At 46.8% G+C, this 23,095-nt stretch overlaps 1 protein-coding gene across 1 annotated transcript in view; it reads left to right on the top strand.

Moving 5' to 3' along the window:
* The first annotated feature begins 2,669 nt into the window (after positions 1 to 2,669).
* Ddah1 (dimethylarginine dimethylaminohydrolase 1) overlaps positions 2,670 to 23,095 on the top strand; it is a 131,338-nt gene continuing 110,912 nt past the window's right edge. The window contains exon 1 of the mRNA XM_052731079.1: positions 2,670 to 3,154. Coding sequence (XP_052587039.1) covers positions 2,852 to 3,154 — 303 coding nt within the window. The 5' untranslated portion in view covers positions 2,670 to 2,851. The remainder of the gene's footprint in view (positions 3,155 to 23,095) is intronic.

Genomic DNA, 23,095 nt, shown 5'->3' on the forward strand with positions numbered 1-23,095 from the left:
GCTGGGCCCTTTGATAGTTTTGCCTTTGAAGAACCTAGAAGGTCTTAGAGATTTTGCTTCTAGTGACTAATCACAGTTGTCCTTCAGGGAAGCCCTCTCATTTTAGAATCTGGAAGGTGCTATATCAATTATAAACTCAAGTCATCCTTGGGGAAAGGGAGAAAAGGAACGCCCCATCCATCTGGGTTCAGCTGGGACAATCACTGTAGGATGACCCAGATGAACTTGTTCCTAGCTATCCAGACTTCCTAAGCGTTAGGATCGGAGTTCTAGAAGATGGCTGGAGCATAGACCTTGATACTAGACTACTGAGGAAATGAATAGTGTCCACAGAAGCCTGGCACCTGGCTCTGGGGCTAGTACTTGGATTGCAGGTACAAGCCACTGCACCTAGTTCAAATATAATAGTCAATGATCAAAATGATCTTTAAATTAGTAGTATGTTACAGAACGTAAGGGGAGAGGGCAATAGCCTTCTTTCAGGGGTGCAGCCTCCATTGTGAAGACGGTCCCCTTGAACAGAGCATACCCCCTGGATTAAACTGCCAGAGTGCCTGTCAGTTAGACACAGCAAGAATAATCTCTTGTCTGAATACCATGCCTTAGAAGGGACATGGCCAAGTTGGTATTCATCAAAAGGAAGACTACTGGATGTTAAAGGGACTTTGAAACCAAACCAGCAGCTGCTTCTGCTGGGTCAGGCTTCAAGAGTGCCGGGGTCGGGAGCGATGGCAGAACAGAATTGCCTTCACATAGGTGAATGCTGTCTTGTGAGAGATTAGAGGTGCAGCCTCCATTGTACAGACGGCCCTCTTGAACAGAGCATACCCACTGGATTATTTAAGCTGTGAGGTGTGAAAGAGGAAAGAAATGGAAGCTTTGTATCGCTGTCAACCAAAAGAAAGACTCTTCCGAGAAAGAAAAGCAAGGCCAAGAAGTGTGTGTGCCCACGGCAAGGGCAAGGCTGCAAGGAAACTGGGATCTCTTCCCCAAGGTCAGGGAACAAACTGTGAAGCTACATGTGACAGTGTGCACATTTCTATCGTAGGAACAATATGCTTGCTGCTTACTCCTGGCTCTGTAGGCTCTGGAGACAAACACATTAGAACCACATTTTCTTCAGAACTGGTTGTAGTGAGAGAAGTATTCTAAGTTCATTCTTTTTTTTTTTTTTTTTTTTTTTTTTTTTTTTGTTGTTTGTTTTTTGAGACAGGGTTTCTCTGTGTAGCTTTGCGCCTTTCCTGGGACTCACTTGGTAGTCCAGGCTGGCCTCGAACTCACAGAGATCCGCCTGGCTCTGCCTCCCGAGTGCTGGGATTAAAGGCGTGCGACACCACCACCCGGCTAAATTCACTTATTATGTTACCTGAGTTTTAGGGCAAACAAAAGTCCCCAGCTCTGGGGGTCCCCATGGGCTACATTCAGCCACCGGTCCCCAAGAGAAGAATAGTGGTGAATGGCAGAGAAAGGAGATTTTTTTTTTAAAGATTTATTTATTTATTATGTATACAGAAGCGGGTGCCAAATCTCATTACAGATGGCTGTGAGCCACCATGTGGGTGCTGGGAATTGAACTCAGGACCTCTGGAAGAGCAGTCGGTGCTCTTAACCTCTGAGCCATCTCTCCAGCCCGAGAATGGAGATTTAATCAATGTGGCTAGAAGTACAGCTAAAGGGGTTCAGAGACCCCCCAGGATCTTTGGGATCCTGACAAAAACTTCTAGAGGAAGGGTTGGGGGTGGGGTGAGAGGTTTGCACAATTCATCTGTGCAGATGTGGCCGGTTGTTGTTATTGCAGACTCAGCTGTTTAAGGTAGTTGGGAGGAGTGCATGAGATGCTTGCTCCTGCTTGGCTGGGGGTGGGGGTGGAGGTAGGGGTGGGGGTCCTGTAAGCTCATCAAGGGTGACACATCTACCAAGCCCTGCCGTTCCTGGCATTCAAGGTGACCACTGACGTATTATACCAGTGACATTCCAGTGCATTTTGGGAAGTCTGCAACAGGACATTGTTAAAGCCCACAGTGACATGCCTCAGGCTTATCACTGTGCCTTCAGCCTTGAGGAGGGTGAGATAGGTTAGGTATGCTGGTATGCTGATAAACAAGACGAACGCAGAGACCCAGGCTTTCCTCCCTCTTTTAATTGCCCTGTGGGCTTGAAGTAACCGTGTTTGTTTATTTTGGTTTTGGTTTTGTTTTTGAAAAGAGGTTTCTAGATGTACATCATATCCATGTGTCTGTCTCCTGAATTATTTTTTCTCGTGAGTGAGAAGCAACGCAATCTTTGTACAATATTGAGTTGCACGTGGGGCAATAGGTCATTCTGGAGGAAGTCAAGGCAATTTGGGTGAACACAGGCTGCCAGGCTGGGAACCTAGGTCCCATGTGCCCGCAGCAGGCGAAAGTGGGAAAGTTTATCTACAATCACCTTTCCCCTCGTGCCCTGACCATAAAGTCCTTTCCAGCAGGGCTAGTAGAGCACGACCTGCTTTCCAGGTCCCCGTGGGGGACCATGGGAGGTGTGCACCTGCTGTGGGATGCACACACCTGGGCCCAGGGAGGGAGTCAGAGCTGAGAGGTGGCCAGCCTCCTCCACATCGTGACTGACCCAGGCCGGGCTGCTGCAGACGCCCGGAGCGCAGGAGTGGCGCCCCGAGCTCTGGGCATGCTCAGTGGCGCAGGCAGGGCTCCGGGCGCGAGCCGGGCTCCCGCAGCAGCACATTCATCGGCTGCCAAGAGGAGCCGCTGGGCGCTCGCAGGCTCGCAGGCTCGCACGCTAGGAGCGCGCTGCTCTCGAGAGGACCCGGCCGCCGCGCCAAACCCCGCCGCCGCCTCGCCTCCGCGTGCGAGCCATGGCCGGCCTCGGCCACCCCTCCGCCTTCGGCCGGGCCACCCACGCCGTGGTGCGGGCGCCGCCCGAGTCCCTGTGCCGCCACGCGCTGAGGCGCTCCCAGGGTGAAGAGGTGGATTTCGCTCGCGCCGAGCGCCAGCACCAGCTCTACGTGGGCGTGCTGGGCAGCAAGCTGGGGCTGCAGGTGGTGCAGCTGCCGGCCGACGAGAGCCTGCCCGACTGCGTGTTCGTGGAGGACGTGGCCGTGGTGTGCGAGGAGACCGCCCTCATCACCCGCCCCGGGGCGCCCAGCCGCAGGAAGGAGGTAACGGGCCAGCCCCGAACAGGCGACGCGAGGGGCGCGGCCGGGGGACGCGCGCGTGTGGGCCCTTTCGCGCGTGGAACCGACCCCGCGGGCTCAGTTCCTAACTTCCCACTGCGGGACGCGGGGCGCCGTGGCTGGGTGTGGGAGATCCGAGGCAGACAAGTTCATTGTTCACACCTCCTGGCTGTCGGGGAGCCTTCGGGGAGGCGATCTCCACTGGACTGGGGTGGCGCGGACTCCGGCAGGTGGCTGGGCTGGGGACCCATCTCGCCAGCGTTTCTGTCTTGCAAATCACACGGGGCCGAAGACAATGCCACTCTGTTTCCTTGCCAGTGGAGACGGAGAGGGGTCTTCCGAGAGGGCAAGTGGAGGCTGGGGGTCCCCCAAGTCCTGCAGGGAGCTCCTGGCAGGACGGGTCAGGTGACATCAGGCAGCGCCTGTGCCCAGCGACCTGGGGCGTCCGAGTTACTTTTCAGTGGTGGCCGATTGAGTCTTGAAGAACGCGCCTGGCGAGCGAGTGTGTTTAACGTTTTGTTAGTGAGCTGTGTTTAGATGTGTGTGTGAATGGGCCGTGTTTGAAAAGCTGTGCTCACTGCGAGGTGTTGGGCGTGTGCGTTTCATTAGGAGTGGTAGCTTTTACAAGTTCCGTAATTTTTATTCACTCTCTGTCTCTGTCTTTCCCCCTCCCCCTCCCGCCGTCTGTCTGTCTGTCTCATAGCAATTAAGACTGCTGTTTGTGTTCTTCGAGGGGTGAGGGGTAGTGCCTACAAATTACCGTAACTTGTGGAAATGGCTGTGACTGCTTTAAAAATAATGTAGGTTAGTGGGGGAGAGACACGGAGAGCGAGATTAGATTTTAAAATGCCATCTGGCCTGGGATTCTTCTCACTGCCCGGGAAGAGCCCAAGCTCAGGATTCCCCCCCACTCTTGGCGTCCAGCAGTGTAACAAGACGCAGGTGGTTTCTTTCCTATCTGGAGGGATTTCTCCCCCGCCTCTGTCAATTTGGAAATAGTTCCTAGGGCTTAGGACTTAAATATGCGTATTCCACACTTGCTCTGCTTGCCTGGTGAAACCCTACGGATTCTGAGTGTAATCCAAGTCCACCTATTTGTCGTTTAGGCGATCAACTTTTCTTCCCACACTCTGGTTTACCAGAACACCGAGAGTAACAGGCCTCCTCCTTTCCCGTTCGCTTTTCCTTCGTCACACCTTTCAGACTGACGTGTGCAAACAGCTCCCACTCTCACAGCAGGTTTTAACCTAATACGAGTGTAGCCACGATGGAGAACTTCTGACGCCCTCTTGCCGTATGGTACAGCAGTACTTAAAAGGGTGAAATCGACTTCAAACACTCCCAAGATGGTATTCATTTGATGAGAGTCTTCCTTTCTTCTCTTTACCGTCACCATCCTTATTCATTTCATTTGACCTCTGCAAGGGTGCATCTCTTCGTAATACAACTAAGATATTACTCATGTAATTAACTTTCCAAGTTTGGTTTTTCCAATATAAGAGCAAGCAGTTGTGGTGATATTTTGTTTGTGATCTAACAAATAAAGCTTGCCTGGAGATCAGAGTGCGGAGCTAAGCCACTAGCTAGCCACAGAGGCCAGGCAGTGGTGGTACACACCTTTAATCCCAACATTTGGGAGGCAGAGGCAGACGAATCTCTGTGAGTTCAAGGCTACCCTGGGCTACACAAGATTGATCCAGTCTAAAAGAGAAACAGAGCTAGGCAGTGGCGGTGCACACGTGTAATCCCAGCACTAGGGAGGTTGAGACAGGAAGTGATATGGCTGAGCGGAGAAAGGAATATAAGGCAAGAGGAGACAGGAACTCAGTCCCTTGCAGGCTGAGGATTCCGTAGTGGCTGGCTGCTCTGCTTCTCTGATCTTTCAGCTTTCACCCTGATACCTGGCTCTGGGTTTTTATTATAAGAGCAATTAGGATTCGTGCAACAACCAGTGATCTTTCTCCTGGAAAGATTTTGATATTTTAGAAGTCAGAATTTGACTGCATTCTGCAGTCTGTTCTGTGGCACTGCCATCTGACCTTTCTACAAAGCACCTGGGCTAAGGTGCCCCTTGCTTGAGAGGCTATGTGCTGTCATGATTGGACGTGATGCTTCTGGAGAACAGGGCTATGCAGGGTGATGCTTGTTAATATCTCTCACAGCACAGGTTGTCGCCTTGGCAGGTATGGATGCTTGATAAATGAGTGAATGGATGAAGTGCCGAAGAGACAAGCTGATACTCAGGTATTGATGCTCATTGGATGGATGGGTGGATGAAAGAAATGCTGAGCTTTAGGTATAGATGCTTGTTGAGTAAATGAGTGAATCCATCAGTCAGTCAATGAAATGCTAAGCAGACAAGCTAATGGTGACTCCAGGATCTTTTTTGGATTAAGATACATTTGTATGTGTGAAAATCTGCAGCAGCCAAGGAGTGGTTTTAAAATCTCATGTTGATATTCCTGCCCCCAGTCACTTCACTCCTCATTCCATCTCCACACCAAGGCCAAGGTGGTTAGCGCACATTTGATCCTCCTCTGAACAGAGTTCTAAAGGAGCACCCACTGAGCCAGGCTCTGCACCTCTTCCTCAGAACCCCCCCCCACACACACACACACACAATCACTTGGCTGGAACTTGGGTCTTTCATTCATCGATCCACATTTCTGGACACACACCTCCTTCCTCTCTTCCCTTTAGCTGGCTGTTCTTGGCCTGCTGTCCCCATTAATACCATTTTACCTAACATTTATTGAGTACTTGCCATTGGCTATAAACTACCAGGTCTGTGACACACATTTCATCAGTGTTCATTCAACAGTATCATTATTGATGAAGCAGAGAGAGATTACATAAATCGCTCAGGGTTACAGAGTGGCACCAATGGAACCAGGGTCTGAACTCAGGTATGCAGGATTCCAAAGCTCTGGTCCCTCTCTCTGAGATGTTAGACGTCACCTTTTCCTTCCTGAACTGTTTTCTCCTTATGAGTGCCCTCCACTCCTATATCCCTCTCCGCCCCCCCCCCTCAATGTTTTTCATACCCTGTGACTGTCTGCCTACAGCTCCGTAACCTCCATTATCTTGTAGGAGCAGGGATCTTGTCTACATTGTTTCATATTTTGTTTTCAAAGCCTAGTACAAAATAGACACTCAGAAAGTATTTTGATGGACAAATGTATCCATGATTTAGCCCAACTTATTTCTTCTATTTTATTAGGGATTTGGACCTTTTTTTGAGATAGGGTCTCATACTATAGCCCAGGTTGGTCAGCAGCTTACTATGTACCCCAGGCTATATTCAACTTGTGGCATTCCTCCTGCCTCAGCTTCCCAACTGCTGGAATCGCAGGCATGATCCCCTACACCCAGTTCTAGTGATCTATGTGGTGTTTCACAAGCATTCCAAGTCGGTCGAGTCCCAACCATTTCATTATGAGCACGGGTGCTTTATGACCTTAGCCCTCTGCCCTTCCCTGCCTCTTCTTGTCCTTTATTATTGCCTCATTTTAGTCAAAGTCTTGAGAAAGTACTCCTTAATCAAAGCATCGTGCTGGACTGCATGACCTTTCCTCCTTAGAGGAAAGAACTAAGACCCAAATTTCAGAGCTTTTCTGAGGAAACTCAGTGTTTGCATCGGTCAGGTTTCCAGCGATTTCTGGGGCTTAGACACCGTGTACAGGAAGCTGCAGATTTGGTGAAGACGACTGTATACACAGAAAGTCAGTCAACAATATCCATGGAGAAGTCTGCGTCTCCCCAAGTTGGGATATTTTTCAATAGGTTTAATATTTAGGAAACAAATCAGCTTGGAGAAGCCGATCATGTTTCAAATTAATCCAGTGTGTTCTTTTTAAGGGAAAGGTCAACTCTAGAGTGTCAAAGTCCTATAAACACACCATCTAAAAGCCAAACTAGGGCTGAAGACGGTGTAAGGGCTGAGGGATGTTTTAATGATTACATTTTCTGGGTAGATAATGATTTCCTAAGTTCAGGGTGTACCGGAGGGTGTGTGGTGCCCCAGCCTTACCACCACTCTTGTACCAACGACTAAGCCATTTTCTCCAGTTCCTTCTCTGAAGGGTTTTAGCACCTAATAAATGATTAGCTGACAACGCTTACTTAAACAAAATTGTGAAATGTATCCTCTGTCCTCTCCTCCCCCCAAGATCGATTTTATCCTTTCCCAGACACGTGGGATAATTCTGTCCAGGAGAAAAACCACACCAATCTCTTCTCACAGACTGATAATGGCTTTCATTATTCTCTCCTCAGTCACTTTCAGTTTTATGGCCCTCGTTAGGAAGAAGACAGTGCTTAGCATAAGGTAATAAACCCCAGAAGAGGAGGAGGCAAGTAGGAAAATGGAGACGTAAATGGGAGGAGGGGACAATATAGAGTATCGCACCTCCTCGCCAAGGTTCAGGGACCATCGTGGAAGAGAGGCAGAAAGACTGTAAGAGCCAGAGGCTGGGGAGGACTAGAACAAACAGTGTTTCCTGACCATGAGAGAACCACTGTATTGTGAACTCACGGCTGTGGTTGCCTGCACAAGACCAAGACAGTCACATTCTCAAACAGAGGGGGAAGTATTTCATGAGCTCCCACCCCTGACTGAGGAGCTACAAACAGTTGAGGGCTTCCAGGGGAGGGAGACACAGTTTCCTTTAAAGGTGTGGTTCCTGGTAGGTTGGTTGATCACAGTCTAGTGGATGGCCCCTGCCTAGGAGTCTATGGGCAACACTAACTGGAGTCACTGGGTTACTGTATCAAAAAAGAAGAGACATGAAGCCAGGGGGTTAGGGAGCTGGCAAGGAGATAAGGTGAGGAGTTGAAGGTGAATATCATAGAAATGCACTGTATGAAATTCTCAAGGGATTAGTAAAACATTTTAAAAGAATGTATGTTTAGGTCAATGGTCCCTTTCTATAAGGACACTTAGATATCAGGACTTGTATGCTTTGGCCCTGAGTTTGTTTTTTCTTATGTTGCCTCCAGAGGCAAAGGGAACACCAAGATTATGCTGAATAGTAGCAGATAACCAGTGTCAAGTACTTGAGTGCATGGATCCTGAAAGATGGCGTTGCCGCTCTCTTTAAAAGTCAAGGAAATCTAGATTCAGGTAATCTAGATTCAGATAACCAGGTTAAGTAATGAGACTGTCTTAGTTAGGGTTTCTATTGCTGTGAAAAGATAACCATGACCACGGCAACTCTTATAAAGGAAAACATTTAATTGGGGTGGCTTGCTTACAGTTTCAGAGGTTCAGTCCATTGTCATGGAGGGAAGCATGGCAGCATGCAGGCAGACATGGTGCTGGAGAAGTAGCTGAGAGTTATGTATCTTACAGGCAACAAGAAGTCGAGACACTGGGCAAGTATCCTGAGCATAGGAAATCTTAAAGCCTGCCCCCACAGTGACATACTTCCTCCAACAAGGCCATACCCACTCCAACAAAGCTCTTAACCCCTCTGAGGTTATGGGGGCCAAATATATTCAAACTACCACAGAGACCAAAGTCTCAGACAACTTATAAGTTCCAGAAATGAATTTTCCTGAAAACTTGAGGGTTGTTTGCTTGAAGTGGTCATTGCCAGTGGTCGGTCCTCACAGAACATTAAACAGATGCAGAACTCCTCGGATTTCACTTTACTCATTAATAGCTTAGACTTTAACTTAAGTGAATCATTTTCTTCCCTTTTCTCATAAATAAGAGCAGTTTATTTTCATTTTAGTTAAAAAGTAGTAATTTGGGCTCTGGAGAGATAACTCGACAATTAAGAGCACCTGTTGCTCTTACAGAGGTCTTAGGTTCAGTTTTCAGCACACACATGGTGGCTCACGACCACTCCAGGGATCTGACCCCATCTTCTGATCTCCAGCATCAGGCACATGCTTGGTGCTCACACACACATGCAGGCATGTTCATGCACTCATGCACGTAGAATAAATGAATCTGTCATCATCATCATCGTCATCATTTACACGAAACTCCTGAATTGCCCAGGCAGAGGCTGATCATAACTGTCTGTTGTTTGCCAGCAAAGTAGATGTTTGCTTCTTCAACACACACATTTCCTCAGACTTCTGTGTGACTTCAGATGAGGACCACCCCAACCATAATTAGAAATCTCACTGGGCATCACTGATGGGAAGCGACCACACTGGAGGCTGCCCTCAACAGCAAACCATCAACCCCAACTGGTTAGAACACACGTTTCTTTTCAGGGTGTTTCTTGATCAACTTCTCTGTGTGAGCTTGGCAATAACATTTGAAAATTGGTGTGTATCAGAGACAGACTTTGTCTTATGATGTAACCTGTTCCTGTACAGTTGATCTCAAATGTTTTGGAAAAGAAGAACAAGATGAGGAATGGGAACTATCTTCCATTAGAGAGACCATTAGCTGAAAAGAGCTTCCTGCCATGATTCTAAAGCCATAAGAGGAGGCGGCAGGGAGTGGGTCTCTTGCAATTCCCATGAGCTGGGACATGGCTTTTGCATGTATTTGAATTCTTATCAAGTTCAAATTTCTTTCCAAATTAGTTTTATTGTAGTCATGGTAGGAATTATTACATAAGTCACCACTGGAGAAAAATCTAACTAAAATTTGAGGAGGGGAATGTTTGTCTTCAACTACCTTTCGGCCATAATGTGCTGTAATTTGGAGATGTACTTAGTTCTGTTTTTCTGTTTGTGTGTATGTGTGCACATGCATGTGTATGTATGCATGCTTGCAAGTGTGTGGGCACACTGCGTGGGTGTGCAAATGCATGTGTGTATACAACCACACAGAGGCTCGAGCTTTATGTCTGGAATCATCCTCAGTCATTCTTCCACTCGTTCACTGAGGCTGGTCTCAGTCAGACCCAGAGCTCACAGATACAATTTGTCCCTCTTGTCAGCTTGCTCAGGGGACCCTCTATCTCTGCCGCCTGAGGCTAGAATTTCCAGCTGCTCCACCACACCCACTCGTCATCTGTGTGAGTTCTGGGGATCCAAACTCTGGGCCTCACATGCTCTGGGCAAGCGCTTTGACCACTGGGCCATCTCTCAAGCCGTGGAGGTGCTTGTTTATGGGAGTGTGGGCTGGCCTTCGGCCTTGTGGACCTTCTAAATGAGAGACCTGAAATCCCTCAGAAGGTGGCATGTTCTGAATGGAGATCTGCAGATTCAGTAGCTATTCATTCACTCTTCCTTACCAAGAAGGAGTCACAACGTTAAAATAACTAAAGCAGAGAATGGCCTCATTAATACCTTACACACCTCCATGCACTGTTCACCCCAGGTTGTCTTTAAATAGGTATTTACCATGACTAAATCCCCCAGTGTTCCATAAAGATGATCAGCCAACCTTTAACACTAGCTCCTGCTGCGTTCTTCAAACTGATATCAAATATTAAATCGGTCCTCAGGCTTATTTCAGGAGCAGGCGCTTTCATATTTTTTCTTTTCTTTTCTTTTTTCTTTTCTTTTTTTTTTTTGTGGTTTTTCGAGACAGGGTTTCTCTGTGTAGTTTTGTTGCCTATCCTGGAACTCTGTAGCCCATGCTGGCCTCAAACTCACAGAGATCCTCCTGCCTCTGCCTCCCAAGTGCTGAGTTTAAAGGTGTGCACCACCACCACCCAGTGGCACTTTCTATCCAAATAAACAAGAGTAATCTCAAGCAACAAAACCTACTTAAAGATGTGTGGATCTAATGCTATCCTAGTTGAATTTGTCATTGTCAAATAATTTAATAATGTCCACTGTCTTCCTGGAGCCAAGTACAGAAGGAGCAAGTAATATCCCACAGGAAGACATACGTCACCAGACTTCAGACCCAAGCAGGAACGACAGAGGAATCACTACAGCAGAGTATAAGGTTAAAGAACAAAGAGCTACGGGTTTAATATACCGACAGATCGTTGTGGTGGGCCTGGCCTGACTTTGTGTAGGCTGCAAGTCAGATGGGACATTTCAGCTGCTTTGAGCCCAGTGGGCTTATAAGGGTGAGCTGTTATGTCAATGAAGAGGTGTTTTGATTAAGCCGAATATATGCAAATATGTAACCTTTGCCCTCATTAAAATACTTTTGCCTAAGGTCTTTGTTCTTATATTGCTTAATAAGTATATATTTTTTAAAATTGAATGGTAGTGATTGTGAGTGTGATGACCGTGTTAAAAACAACTTCGCTCCCGAAAGGGAGGGGATCATTGAATCAGTCATGTTTGTGTGTTCAGCAAGCACCTGTCTGTATGTGCCAGATCTGATGTTTAATGCTGGAAAGATGCATTAGATAACATCACTGTCCTTTGTCCAGCTAGGAAAGTTGACCACTGGCAGACGGGAGATGAGTTCTGTGATAGGACAGGTGGGTGGTGGGCATGTTCCCGGAGTGTCTGGCCCATTCTAGGGCTCCCAGAGGAGTGGTTGTCATGTAAGAATTAACCAGGGGAGGTAGAAACAGCCTTTCCAGATATATGAAGCACTTTGAGACAGAATGGGAGGGACAGACAAATGGAAAAGAATTCCATTTGTGTTGGGAAAGATGCCGGATGGAGAAAAGCCACCTTGCCAGGAGCTCTCTGCTCTTGAGATTTCAGGCGCTGAATCAAGTTCACTGCCACATCTATAACTGTATCTCTTACTTTGGCATTGGAGAAATTGACTGTCTAGCACACAGGCCCCGTTTCTAAGTGTTCTTCCTCCCTCTCTCTTGCCAAAATGCTCTGGAATGGTCTGGCTCTCCTAGGACTCTTAGGTAGCACACCTCAGGAACTCTGAACCCACCCTGCAATGAACTCAAGCCCACCTTAGGCCTGAGAGTCATTTCTTCAGTTACTATTTAAACTCTAGAAAGGCATTCTCTCTTTGGGCCTCTAAGTTATCAGTGCATTCTTTGCTGTTCAGTCATTTTCCTCTTTGGCCCACAATTATCCAATCTAGTATGTATCAAGCAAACCTGATCCCATACTGTAAGCAATATTAATCATGCCTACTGTGTACAAGATTGTCCATGCCTTCTGTATACAGGATTGTCCATGCCTGCTGTATGCAATATTACCCATGCCAATGACAGGTAAGGAAAAAATCTTCATTTCTATTTGGTATTAAAATGTATTTTTGTTCACAGATCTCATCTTAGCAGCATTGAACCTCATAGTAATATAAAGTAGCCCTGGATTTACCTCTCTAATCATGGGCTGAAAGTTGTACATACTGCAGTAGGTAGTGTGACAGAGGACACTACTGCCCAGGAGGATGCTGGTTTTGATTTCTGAAATGATAGTAACATACAGCATTCTTTTAGGTGGAAGATGCAGTTTTTTCCTTTTGAAACTCAGGTTGCATGGGGTGGGAAGTGTAGTAGAAAGGAAGAGAGGTATTGGGAAAACATGGGGAGGTGATGAGGGTTTACTTCTGTGAGGAGATAAAATTGCATGAATAAATACAGGGTCTTATTCAGCCTGAGACATAATACTTGTTTTAGTCAATTAACCTATAGTATAAACTTATGCCTTGCTAATTATAACCCATTATAATTATATTATATTATAATTATAATATATTCAGATAAAGCTGAATGTGCTAAATCTGTTTCAAAGGATTTATTTATTCAACCATGTATAGCACATCTGATAGGTAGTTTTTCCCCGTAGAAGAGGTTGAATAAAAAGTCAGTGAAATAGCCAAAGCCCCGGGTCCACATGATTTGCACTCCCACCACCCCTTTCACACAGATTTGCGAGTTGTGTTCTGTGGTAAGTGTGACAACAATGGCCAGAGGAAAGTGTGAGGCCACTCAGAGATATGGAGTGAGCTCCCGGTTGGGTTTTCCGTTGCAAGCCTCTGGACTTGTAAACTCTGTGTATTCTATTCCTGGTTCTAGACTTCCAGTGTTGTCTCTATAATTTTAACTTTTGTCTTCTGAAACTGTGTGATGAAGTTATTTTTCTAAATAAAGACATAAAGTGAGGAAATACTTGTTTGAATGTTCCCTTCATGTAGTTAGCTGTGCACACAGAAAAGTTGTTATTAGTATAATATAGGCATAATTGTGTTCTAATTCCTAATGGAATGTTGAAATAATCACCAAAATCTCGGAAGATTTCACACATTTGATTGCTGCTCAGCTGGATTGACTCCTTATGGTGAACCCTTCCATCCACCAGGCTGGCAGTAAACCCCTCAGTGGCTGCACAGCTGTGATTAGAGCCTGGTGTGGGAGAGGGGTATGTGCTGATGGTAAATCTAGAAGTTATTATCCTGAAATTATGTTTTTATACTGAAATTAGCAAATTCATCACAGTACAACTGTGAAATGATACTAGAAGGCAAACACATCCATTTTCTTTCCTTAAGTTTTTGACTCAGGAAGAAAGAATAATATGACTCCAATTTGGCTGTGGGTCATATTTCAGGCTGTTTATATTTTAATCATGTTTTCCAGTTCAGGAGATTTATGTGAGAAATTCAAAGCTAATATTCTGTTCTAAAGTATTCACAGTATCTTGGCTCTTGACTTTGTATTTTATAAGACACTCAAGGTCCAGGAGTCCTTTTGTTTGTGTTTTGTGGGAGGGGCACACGTGGAGGCTGAGGACAGGTTTGGGGGTCAGGTCTTGCTTTCTAGCCTTGGGTTCAGCTCGTCAAGCTCGGTGGCAGGCACCTTTACCTGCAGAGCCATCTCACCAACCCAAGTGTGTATTTTTCTGATTTCCTTTGTAGTGTCTTAATTCTCCATCAGATGTCCTGGTGTGCTCCCTTTCTCTGAAAAATATGATGTTGGGAAACAGAGGGTCCTTAGGAAAAGACATCACTGACTCTTCATGTTTCTCTGTTACTCTCACATTAAACCTTGTCTCCGAGTCTTTCCAAATATATAACCAGCTTAACCATCAACAGAGCACACTTTGAAGACAAGATGCTCTGTACTGTTTGCCCCCTTTTCTCTAGACAACTGTTCTGGACTCACTAATGGATCATGACTAGATCTTTTATTTTTGCAGTAATAGAATTAATTTTTAAAGTCAGCATATTATTGCTATGTGGAAAAGGTTTTATTTCATGAAACTTGGCTCATTTTGTTTGTGTGTGTATACTAACAGTAAATGAAATATATTTCTTATTCTGGTTCAGGTTGAAAAGAAAACAGGAAAATCTACTGCATCTCCTTTCAACTAGATTATTCCACTCAGGCTTTTTGTAGAAATAGAGGGTCGTGTCTACAGGCCAGGTAGATTCTGGGGATCACAACCAACATCTCAGAAGGTCCCCCACATACACCAGGCCACTCTGGATTCCCACTCACTTGGCTTGAGTCCTTATGGTGATGGTTTCCCTTACTATTTGAACCATGTCTGTCTACCAATGGTAAGACCCCCATCCCATGGTGACTTCATGGATGTCACTGGAGAAGACGAGGGGGTTCTTTCTCTCCTCTTGGGTGACATTTCAAACCAGTGAAGGGAAAGTTACACGGAGTGAGCTGGGTGAGCATGCTCCTGCATTGGAGCTGGCATCCTTGCACACTGTGTAGAGTGGATTCAGCAGCGACAGCCCACCTTGATCCCCACGAAGAGGTTGCACCCAGCAGGAGGCAGCCCTTCTCCCAGCACAGTCTGTGGAGGTTGAAACTTAGTTACTGACACTGGCATACCCCAGAATCCAGTATCATCTTACATTGGAGATGGAAACTCAGAGTCTATTTTTCATTTCCAAAAACTCCAACATATGTCCAAACACAGAATGCTACAGCATAGCTATAATTTTTGTGTCATTCTTAGATCACTGCCCAGAGGCCCAGAGGTGACTTTGAAAAATCACCCATTTCACAAATTTTCCTTCGTATTCTTTCAATACTAAATGGGTAGAAGTCCAGCCTTTCTGTACAAAGGGCTATAGAAAGTTTAGGGTTTTTTTCCCTAAATAGCCAGTTTTGGCATTTGTTGATTGTGGAATCTGTTAAGCGTGAGGCATTAGGACTGAAGTATAGGTCAGTATACATGACTGTTCAGAGATGGGCTACTGCTGGGCATAGGAAGCTGGAGAACCTGGTTTCTTGGTAACCCATTTCTAGCTGAGCTGCCCACTCCTAAGAGTGGATTATATAACCTCACACACAATGCCATCCTCTCAAGTGTCTTTTGAAGACTTTGGAAAGATTAATAGTGGGGCAAACTGTGGCGATGACATTGTGTGTTTGTCAGAAAAGGGGCTTGGAGTTGTGCAGCCTGTAGCTTTAAAAAGTGTCTGATAGTTTTGCTACATCCATGTCTATGTTTTCCTTTATTCACAGAGCCTCGGTTGTTTGCATGATTGTTGAGTATTACTACTGTCTCTACTCTGGATCTCACAGAAGCTTCTCACTGAGGGGGAGGAGTAATAAGGATTTAGTTTAGTGCCTTTTCTTGAGAGTAAATGTGGAAAAACATACAATACAGGCCATTGCCTCAATGCAGCTGAGAGCTCAATCAGGATTCTGAGCATGCTCTTCCAAACCCTGTTCAGTCCCAAGGTCACCTAATGACTGCCAATGCCACAGCTATAACAACTACTGCCCCTCAAATTGCTTTAAAACTCACACACACACACACACACACACACACACACACACACACACACACACACGGTTGAACACATTCAGAATAAGATTGGAATAAAATCAGTTTCTTACAGCCTCTGCCTTGAGAATGACGTTTAGTGGCAATGTGGGTCACAGAAAATGCTTAGAGGATTTCTTGAGTTCCATTTTCTGATGTGGTGCTGAAGCCAGGAGAGATTTTTATAAAATGAGTTGCTGTTTCACAAGCTTCTGGTAACCCTGCATGCTGATTCCTTTCTCTGATGTCATCTTTCCTGTGGCCTTTTCTGGAACTGTCTATAAAGGAAAGATGGTCCATGCAGCTTCTAGGGCATTTTTATTTCCCCTTACCTCTCAGGATACTTCCCAGAACGCTGTGGATTGGTCCTTATACTGTGGCTTGGGGTGGTTACGTTCAATGACAGCTTTCATTTCATAACTGGATTATAGAGTTCCTTGAGTGGGTCATGCCAGTATTTTTGTTTATTAGCAAATGAACTTGAGTATTGTGAGACATGACAGAGTATGCCTGCTGCTCACAGTATAGCTAAAGATAGTTTGATGTAAACTTTGTTACATTTATACATGGATACACATGCATATTCCCTGTGTGCTGTAGACCACACAATAAAGTGTATCTCTTCCTGTAATTTGTAAAGAGGTTTGAAGTCTATTTATATAGACCCGAATAAAACTTAAACATTATCATTTTAGTCTTTGTTGTCAATCTTTGCTGTTTCAACAATGAACTTTTAGGACAGGTCAAAGAGAAGCTAAGTAGGTGGAAGCTTGGTGTCAGGGTAGTGGGCCCTTATTACCATGTAGGAAGAGAAATCACTTACCTATGTGCCGCAAAGTGTAAAGACAGAAGAAGAAAAGCAAGTTCTCAGTAGACAGAGCCATGGGCTCTTCCCAGTGACCAGGCAGGTTCACGTATGGAGGTTTGCTCACACAACACCTTGGGGTTAATCCGTGCACTTAGGAGTGATTCAAGCATTTGTAAATCAAGTTACGTTAGGGTGATATGATAGCTGGGATTTTAGGCATTGGCCACCATGCCCGGCTTTTTATGTGGGTACTGGAGACCAAACTCAGATCCTCAGCAGCAAAGGTTTTGCCCACTGAGCCATCTCATCAGCCCCCTATGTCTTTATTAACTGCCGTGTTGCTGAGGGCTAATGCTGACCACTGGGTTTCAGAATTCCTACCTATAACTCGGGAAGTCTGAATGAAGACGTGAGTGTAAAGGCAGTCTGTAAGGATCGTGGTCGCCTTTGAACATTAAACTCAGCATCTACAGCCAGCTGTGCCAGGACATTGGAAGATGGACCTTCAGCCCTATGGTTCTCCCGGATGGCCAGCAGTGGGCTGCCTGAGATGGCCCCTCAGTCTTTGGGGGCAGTTCTGAGCGTGGAATCTTCCCAGCCGATGGCAGACGTTCAGGTTAGGGGTGAACCAGGAGATGAGCGACAGTCACAGTAGCAGCACCTTGTTAGCAGAACTCAGAGCTAGGTGTGCTCCAAGCACTGTCAGGTATGAGGCTCCGTGTGTTGTGTGTGTACCCCTCCATCTCATCTCACCAGGGCAGCACCCCCAACTCACTCCATTTGCTCCCATTATCTCCTCAAACAAGAGAACATGGATATCTGAAGGTTGAATAGCTAGTTACAAGGTCATCCAGCTTGTTACGACAAAACACTGGAGTCTCAATGACTTAAAACAGAGAGGTGGTTCACAATTCCATCGGGTGGATGGTCTAAATGTCATGGTGCCTGCGTGCATGTGAGAGTGTGCTCTTCCAGCAGGGAATGGGCTCTGTGCCAATAAGAGGCCCAAGTGTAAGAAAGCAGAAGAGGGAAGATGATAAAAATGCAAACAGGTTGCCAGGGGCGGACCAGCCTGCTCTCACTGTAAAGTGCCACTCTCTTGGTAGCTAACTTAGGCTAATCCCCCGTGGGACGCTCTTAATCCATTCATGAGAGTGGTTGTGACCCAGTTACCTCTCACACAGAAATAAAGCCTCCAGACCAGGGACCTTTTAGGGTTACATTCAAACCAGGGCCAACCATAGCAGTCCTGAGGTTGTGACGAAGAACCAGTGTTTCTTCTCCAAAGCCAAGGCATTTGGTAACTTTGCCAGAGAGCAGACATGAACACTCAACCCATTGTTAGGGGATTAGGACTCTTAAGACATTATCAATATAAATACTATAACCATAGCTTGATACCCCAAGAGTCAGCTGACCGACGTTAGAACACCGAGACACGGCCTTCTCCTGCTGAAGACACTGTTTCTGGACAGCAGCTACCTCTCTCTGCCGCTCGTCCATACAGCTTGCTCAGAAACCTTCCACACCCAGGAGAAACACAGAAGACTGTCACTGTCTCTAGCCGTGCTTAACATTTACTGGCGAGATCTAGTCCAAATAATTAGACAGCTTGTGGAGGGTCTTGACCTTAACTTGTGAGCACAGAGGAGTGATGAAAACCGGTTTGAACAGGAGTACTGAGAACCTTCCTGCTCCGAGAAGGAAGCTGCCCCGCAGAGTTAATTCCACCTTCACCCCCACACCAGCTCTTGTGCAGCTTTCCCACGGACCATCCAGGAGAGATTCTCTGAAGAGCACATGAAAGTTGGGACACAGATTGATAATGTTGTGAGATAGCGGCTACCTTAAGTCCGTGGCTTAGCTAGTGCCACAGACCCCAGTGACGAAAGCCGCAGTACAGGGAAGCAGCACCTCAGCTCACTTCCGTGCACCTGTGTCCTGGTGAGGGACCGCAGGTGCACACAGGCCCAGGCCCCGTTGTCCCTGTGTATGGCAGGAGGGAGGCAGGGTGACATGCCCGGCTTTGAGTCCCAGCTTCCTTAACCCCATAACTAAGTCCTTTCACGTCTGTGAAGGCTTGGGCAAACTCTTGGCTCTGACTCTTCTCTCTTTAATCCTGTATGGGCTTGGAACTAGTTTCCTATGCTCAAAAGAAATTGGTGGATCACACTTACTGTTGCTCCTGTTTGTGCAATTCTGACTTTAGTCTTATTAACATTACTTTCCCTGCTGGAGGACACTAAAATCCTGCCCCAAATGCTAACCCCACAGGTACTTCTCTCTCTCTCTCTCTCTCTCTCTCTCTCTCTCTCTCTCTCTCTCTCTCTCTCTCTCTCTCTCTCCCTCTCCTCTCCCTCTCCCTCTCCCTCGCCCCCCCCCCCCCTCTCTCTCTCTCTCTCTCTCTCTCTCTCTCTCTCTGTCTGGGTGTATGTCCCACTCTCTTTCATTCACTCTCTCACACTCTCATACCTTTCGAAGCCCTCCTACTTGTTTCTAAGACCACCCGTCTCCCCAAAGACTCCACTCACCAGTGTGAATTTCTTGCGACCAAACATGACATTCTCTCGTGCTTGGGTCCGGCCCTCAGGTTTATAGAGGCCCTCCGGGGTAACCCACCTTCTCCCAGTGAGATTGCCGCCCACAGGAGGAAGCAGCAATGGCATGTCTCGTGTGCAGCACTAATGTGCACCAGGACTGTAAATCCAGCCCTCTCAGCAGCTGCCTTGACCCTGATCCATGCTCTAGGAGCAGTCAGTGTCTTGCTAAGAACAGAGGAAATGAGGTCTCTCGGCCACTAGATCAGTTGGTCAGCCTGGTCATTTCTGCTGTTTGGGGCTGCCCTGGGGTGGCCATTGTTCCCTCCATATGCTCAGATTGTCAGCTGGTTTCATTAGCTGGGTTTACGTTTACTTCCACCCTCTGCTATTTCCGGTCTGGGTCTCTAACACGAGACCCAAAGATTGACCCCTGAAGTTGTGGAATCCCTAAAACTTCCTGCCAAGACCTCTGGTGCCATGTTCTGCCAGCCCTTCCTGTGCATCTGCTTGGTTAATCACTGGCCCATGCCCTCCTGTGAGAGAGAGTCTCTGGTGCCAGCCTGTGCCCTCCTGTGAGAGTCTCTGGTGCCAGCCTGTGCCCTCCTAGGAGAGTCTCTGGTGCCAGCCTGTGCCCTCCTGTGAGGAGAGTCTCTGGTGGCAGCCTCTACTCTGGCTCTTCATCCTTTGTCCAGAGTTATGACCATCCCTGGACACTGGCTTGTGAGCAGTCTAGTGGCTGGACTCTGGACCAGCAGGGCTTTGCATTAGATTAAACCTACGGGGAAGATTAGAGTCATTTGACAAGTGAGGCACAGGCCTCCTTTTCCCTTCTGTCTCTCCCCTCTTGTGGTAGCTATCCCTCACATGTTATCTTTCTGGCCAAGTTTAATCAAGGAACTTGGATCTCTCATTAAACTGACTTCGGTGCAATTTAGCAAAATGACATTTGCTTATGGAAAAGCAATTTTACCATGTTTAATTAAGCAGATTAAAATATGAACATCTCAGTTGTCAAAACTGTTACTGTAGATTTCCTGTGTTCTATGACTTTTTTGTAAAAGAAAAATTGTTCACATTATTGCAATTCCACACAGTGAAGAATAGAACAAAGGAAGGATGCAGGCCCTTGAACAGAAAGGGCAGTGGCATGGTGGGCAGTCCCAGGCCGTGGTGGGAGTGTATGTAGGGCTGCTCTGTGCTGAACGTTCCTTCATAGGAAGATGCCAGTCACTCACGTGGAATTTCTCTTCGGATGATTTGGACCGAATGCAATCAGCAGAGGCGTGCTGGCTTGTAAACACAGGTGGGCAGTGTGAGGAGGAAGTGAACACTCCACAGACCTCTAACATAAAACCTGTTCTCAGAACCTCTCACTCTCGGCAAGGATCCCCGCTGGTCTGTGTCTTGAGAGAGAGCACAGTTGATTGAGAGAATTAAAGAGTGTGCCCGGGGATGATAAGAGCACAGATCTGGTTAGCCAGGATGGCAACCTGAAATAATGGCCCCGGCAAAGAGAGGGGAATGAGATTGCAGCTCCTGATCATAATTGCTGGATGTTTACTGCTGAATACGAAAAATGTGTGAGATCTCCATGGTCTCCCCAGGGTGATGGAAGTAGAGACAGACAGGAGCACGGCCTCCTCCTCTGGCTGGTGGTTGTGAAAGGAGAGAGTGGGTTTGCCAAGAAGAAACCGTTCCCGCGTTTGCATGAGAGTTGGCCTGCGCATGGGGAAACTCGGCGAGCAAAGGCCAGGGTCACATTTTGCATAATTCAGACTGACTAAACCTATGATTCTCGGTAACTGGATTCCTGGTAACTCAGTTTGAATCTTTGGCAAGCCTTGGGATGAAAGAGATTGGCCTCCAGGCTAAGACTCGCAGTCACATTCCTGAGGTACTGATTTTAGGTTCTAGTCAGAATGTTTTTTTCTCTTAGGTTGGAAACAACAGAGAACTCCCCTTGCCCACTTAAGAAAGAGAACAATTAGAGTTCCACTCTGTTTGAAACCACATGACCCTTAGTATCATGGAGTCTGACTCCCCACCTCTTTCTCTCTAGGGATTTCTATGGTTCTTTCTGCCCATTTATCTACAACTTGAGCTGCTAATAACTTGTGGCCTACCCCGGCCTCATGGGCCTATATTAATTTGCTGAGTCAAGCAACCAAATCAAATCATTGGTAGCTGGCCAACCTATGAGTACACTGGGTTTAGGACAATTTCCCAACCTAGATTCCATCAGCTTAGTTTCAAGGTTCAAAGGTCAAAGTGGGTTTGCTTATAATGGTGGAGTCTGCCCGCAGACATGGTTTTGTGTATAAATAGGCAGACAGTGTCTCATGTATTTCTGGCCTCCTGCTGCATGAATCCAAACACCCAACTGTGTGCAAGACAGAGTGCCCTGGGTGAGGAGGCCACAGTTGTTGTCTTTCTGGAAATGCAGGGATGACGTCCTTCCTTTCCCTCCTGTTCAAAGGTAGCCTGCCCCGGGGTGAAACATAAGACGTCATCTAAAAGCTACCACTGTAGGGAGAGTGAACACTAGGAAGACCAGGGACAAAGGGAAGCCAAAGGAAAAAGGGAAGGAACTGACTAGAAAAGAAACCCTCAGTTTCTACTCAGAACTGTGGTAAGCCAGGCAGTGGTGGTGCACGCCTTTAATCCAGGCATTCAGGAGCCAGAGGCAGGCGGATCTCTGAGTTTGAGGCCAGCTTGGTCTACAGAGTGAGTTCCAGGACAGCCAGGACTGTTACACAGAGAAAACCTGTCTGAGGCGGGGGTGGGGGGGGCGCGATAGGAGAGTGTGTTAAGATGTAAGTTAGATTTGGAGGTTGGTGGGAAGGATTGAAGGAGTTAGAGATGGAGGAGGTGGGGTGGGCGAATGCACAGGAACAAACAAGAAGGAATGGACTTGAGGTGCTGAGCTTGGAAGGCATCCCCATTCCTGCCTTGGTCACGGTGTTGCCAGAGGGTCATACCAAAACTGGGCTTAGGTCCTTGGGCTGATGCTTAGCTTTCCTTTTTCCTGAAAGTACTCGCTTAGTCATGGTAACAAGCAACCGGGGAGGCAGGACAGCTCAGCACATGTGTCAACATCTAACCAGCCGCAGTTACAGAAGTCCAGGGAGAAAGTGAAGGCATATTCCAGATGTTTCTACCAGCTTGTGTTACTTTAAGGTTCCATTCTAAAAGTGGTCAGAGTGGCAGATGGCGTTTAGCTATGGGGTCAATTCGTCTGGCTCTAAAATATAACATCATCTCATCACACACGCTGTGGGGAGGACAGATGGACCCCTTTATTTTGTGTATCTTAATTGTACTTTTAGTGTTAACCACCTCTCCTAATTTGATGCAGACGGTCTGCCTGCAGATCCATGGATGTCAAGGTTCCTAAATACCCGGTCCAGGGCTCAAACTGCACAGATCACCAATCTGCTTCTCTTTCCCCACCAACACCCTTTCCCTGCATCTCCATCTTCTCCTCCTCTCTTCTGTGCCCCATCCTTTCCTCCCTCGCTCCTTTCCTTCCCTTCACTACACTGTGCTGGGGATTGAACACAGGGTCTAACTCTGTGCCCATGCTAGGCAGGCGTTCTACGCCCGGGTCACATCCCCACCACACCCTTCTTTCTGGACTCCTGTATAATATTAGCGGGACCAGCCTTAATATTATACATCCCAGGGGCTCAGGAGAGAGAACTACTAACGGCGAGGACTATTTTCAGGAAATAGAATCTCAGCACACCGAGCTCTATCGTCCACTTGCTTTAATTCCTCTGTCATAACATCCTTTATACACAGCTTCAGTTCTGCTCTCATGTCTAACTCCTTTCTTGGCTGATATCTGTTTATCTACTGTTCCCTCTAAGTTCTATCTTAATTCTCTCGTCTTAATTCTGCCTCATCTAGGTCCTTTTCTTAATTCTCTCGTCTTAATTCTGCCTCATCTAGGTCCTTTTTACCTTGTTCTTACCCAGCTAGGCCTTTCCCCTC

The sequence above is a fragment of the Peromyscus californicus genome, unplaced genomic scaffold (assembly GCF_007827085.1).
Source record: "Peromyscus californicus insignis strain IS unplaced genomic scaffold, ASM782708v3 Scaffold_9__1_contigs__length_137607984, whole genome shotgun sequence".
Classification (NCBI taxonomy): Eukaryota; Metazoa; Chordata; class Mammalia; order Rodentia; family Cricetidae; genus Peromyscus; species Peromyscus californicus.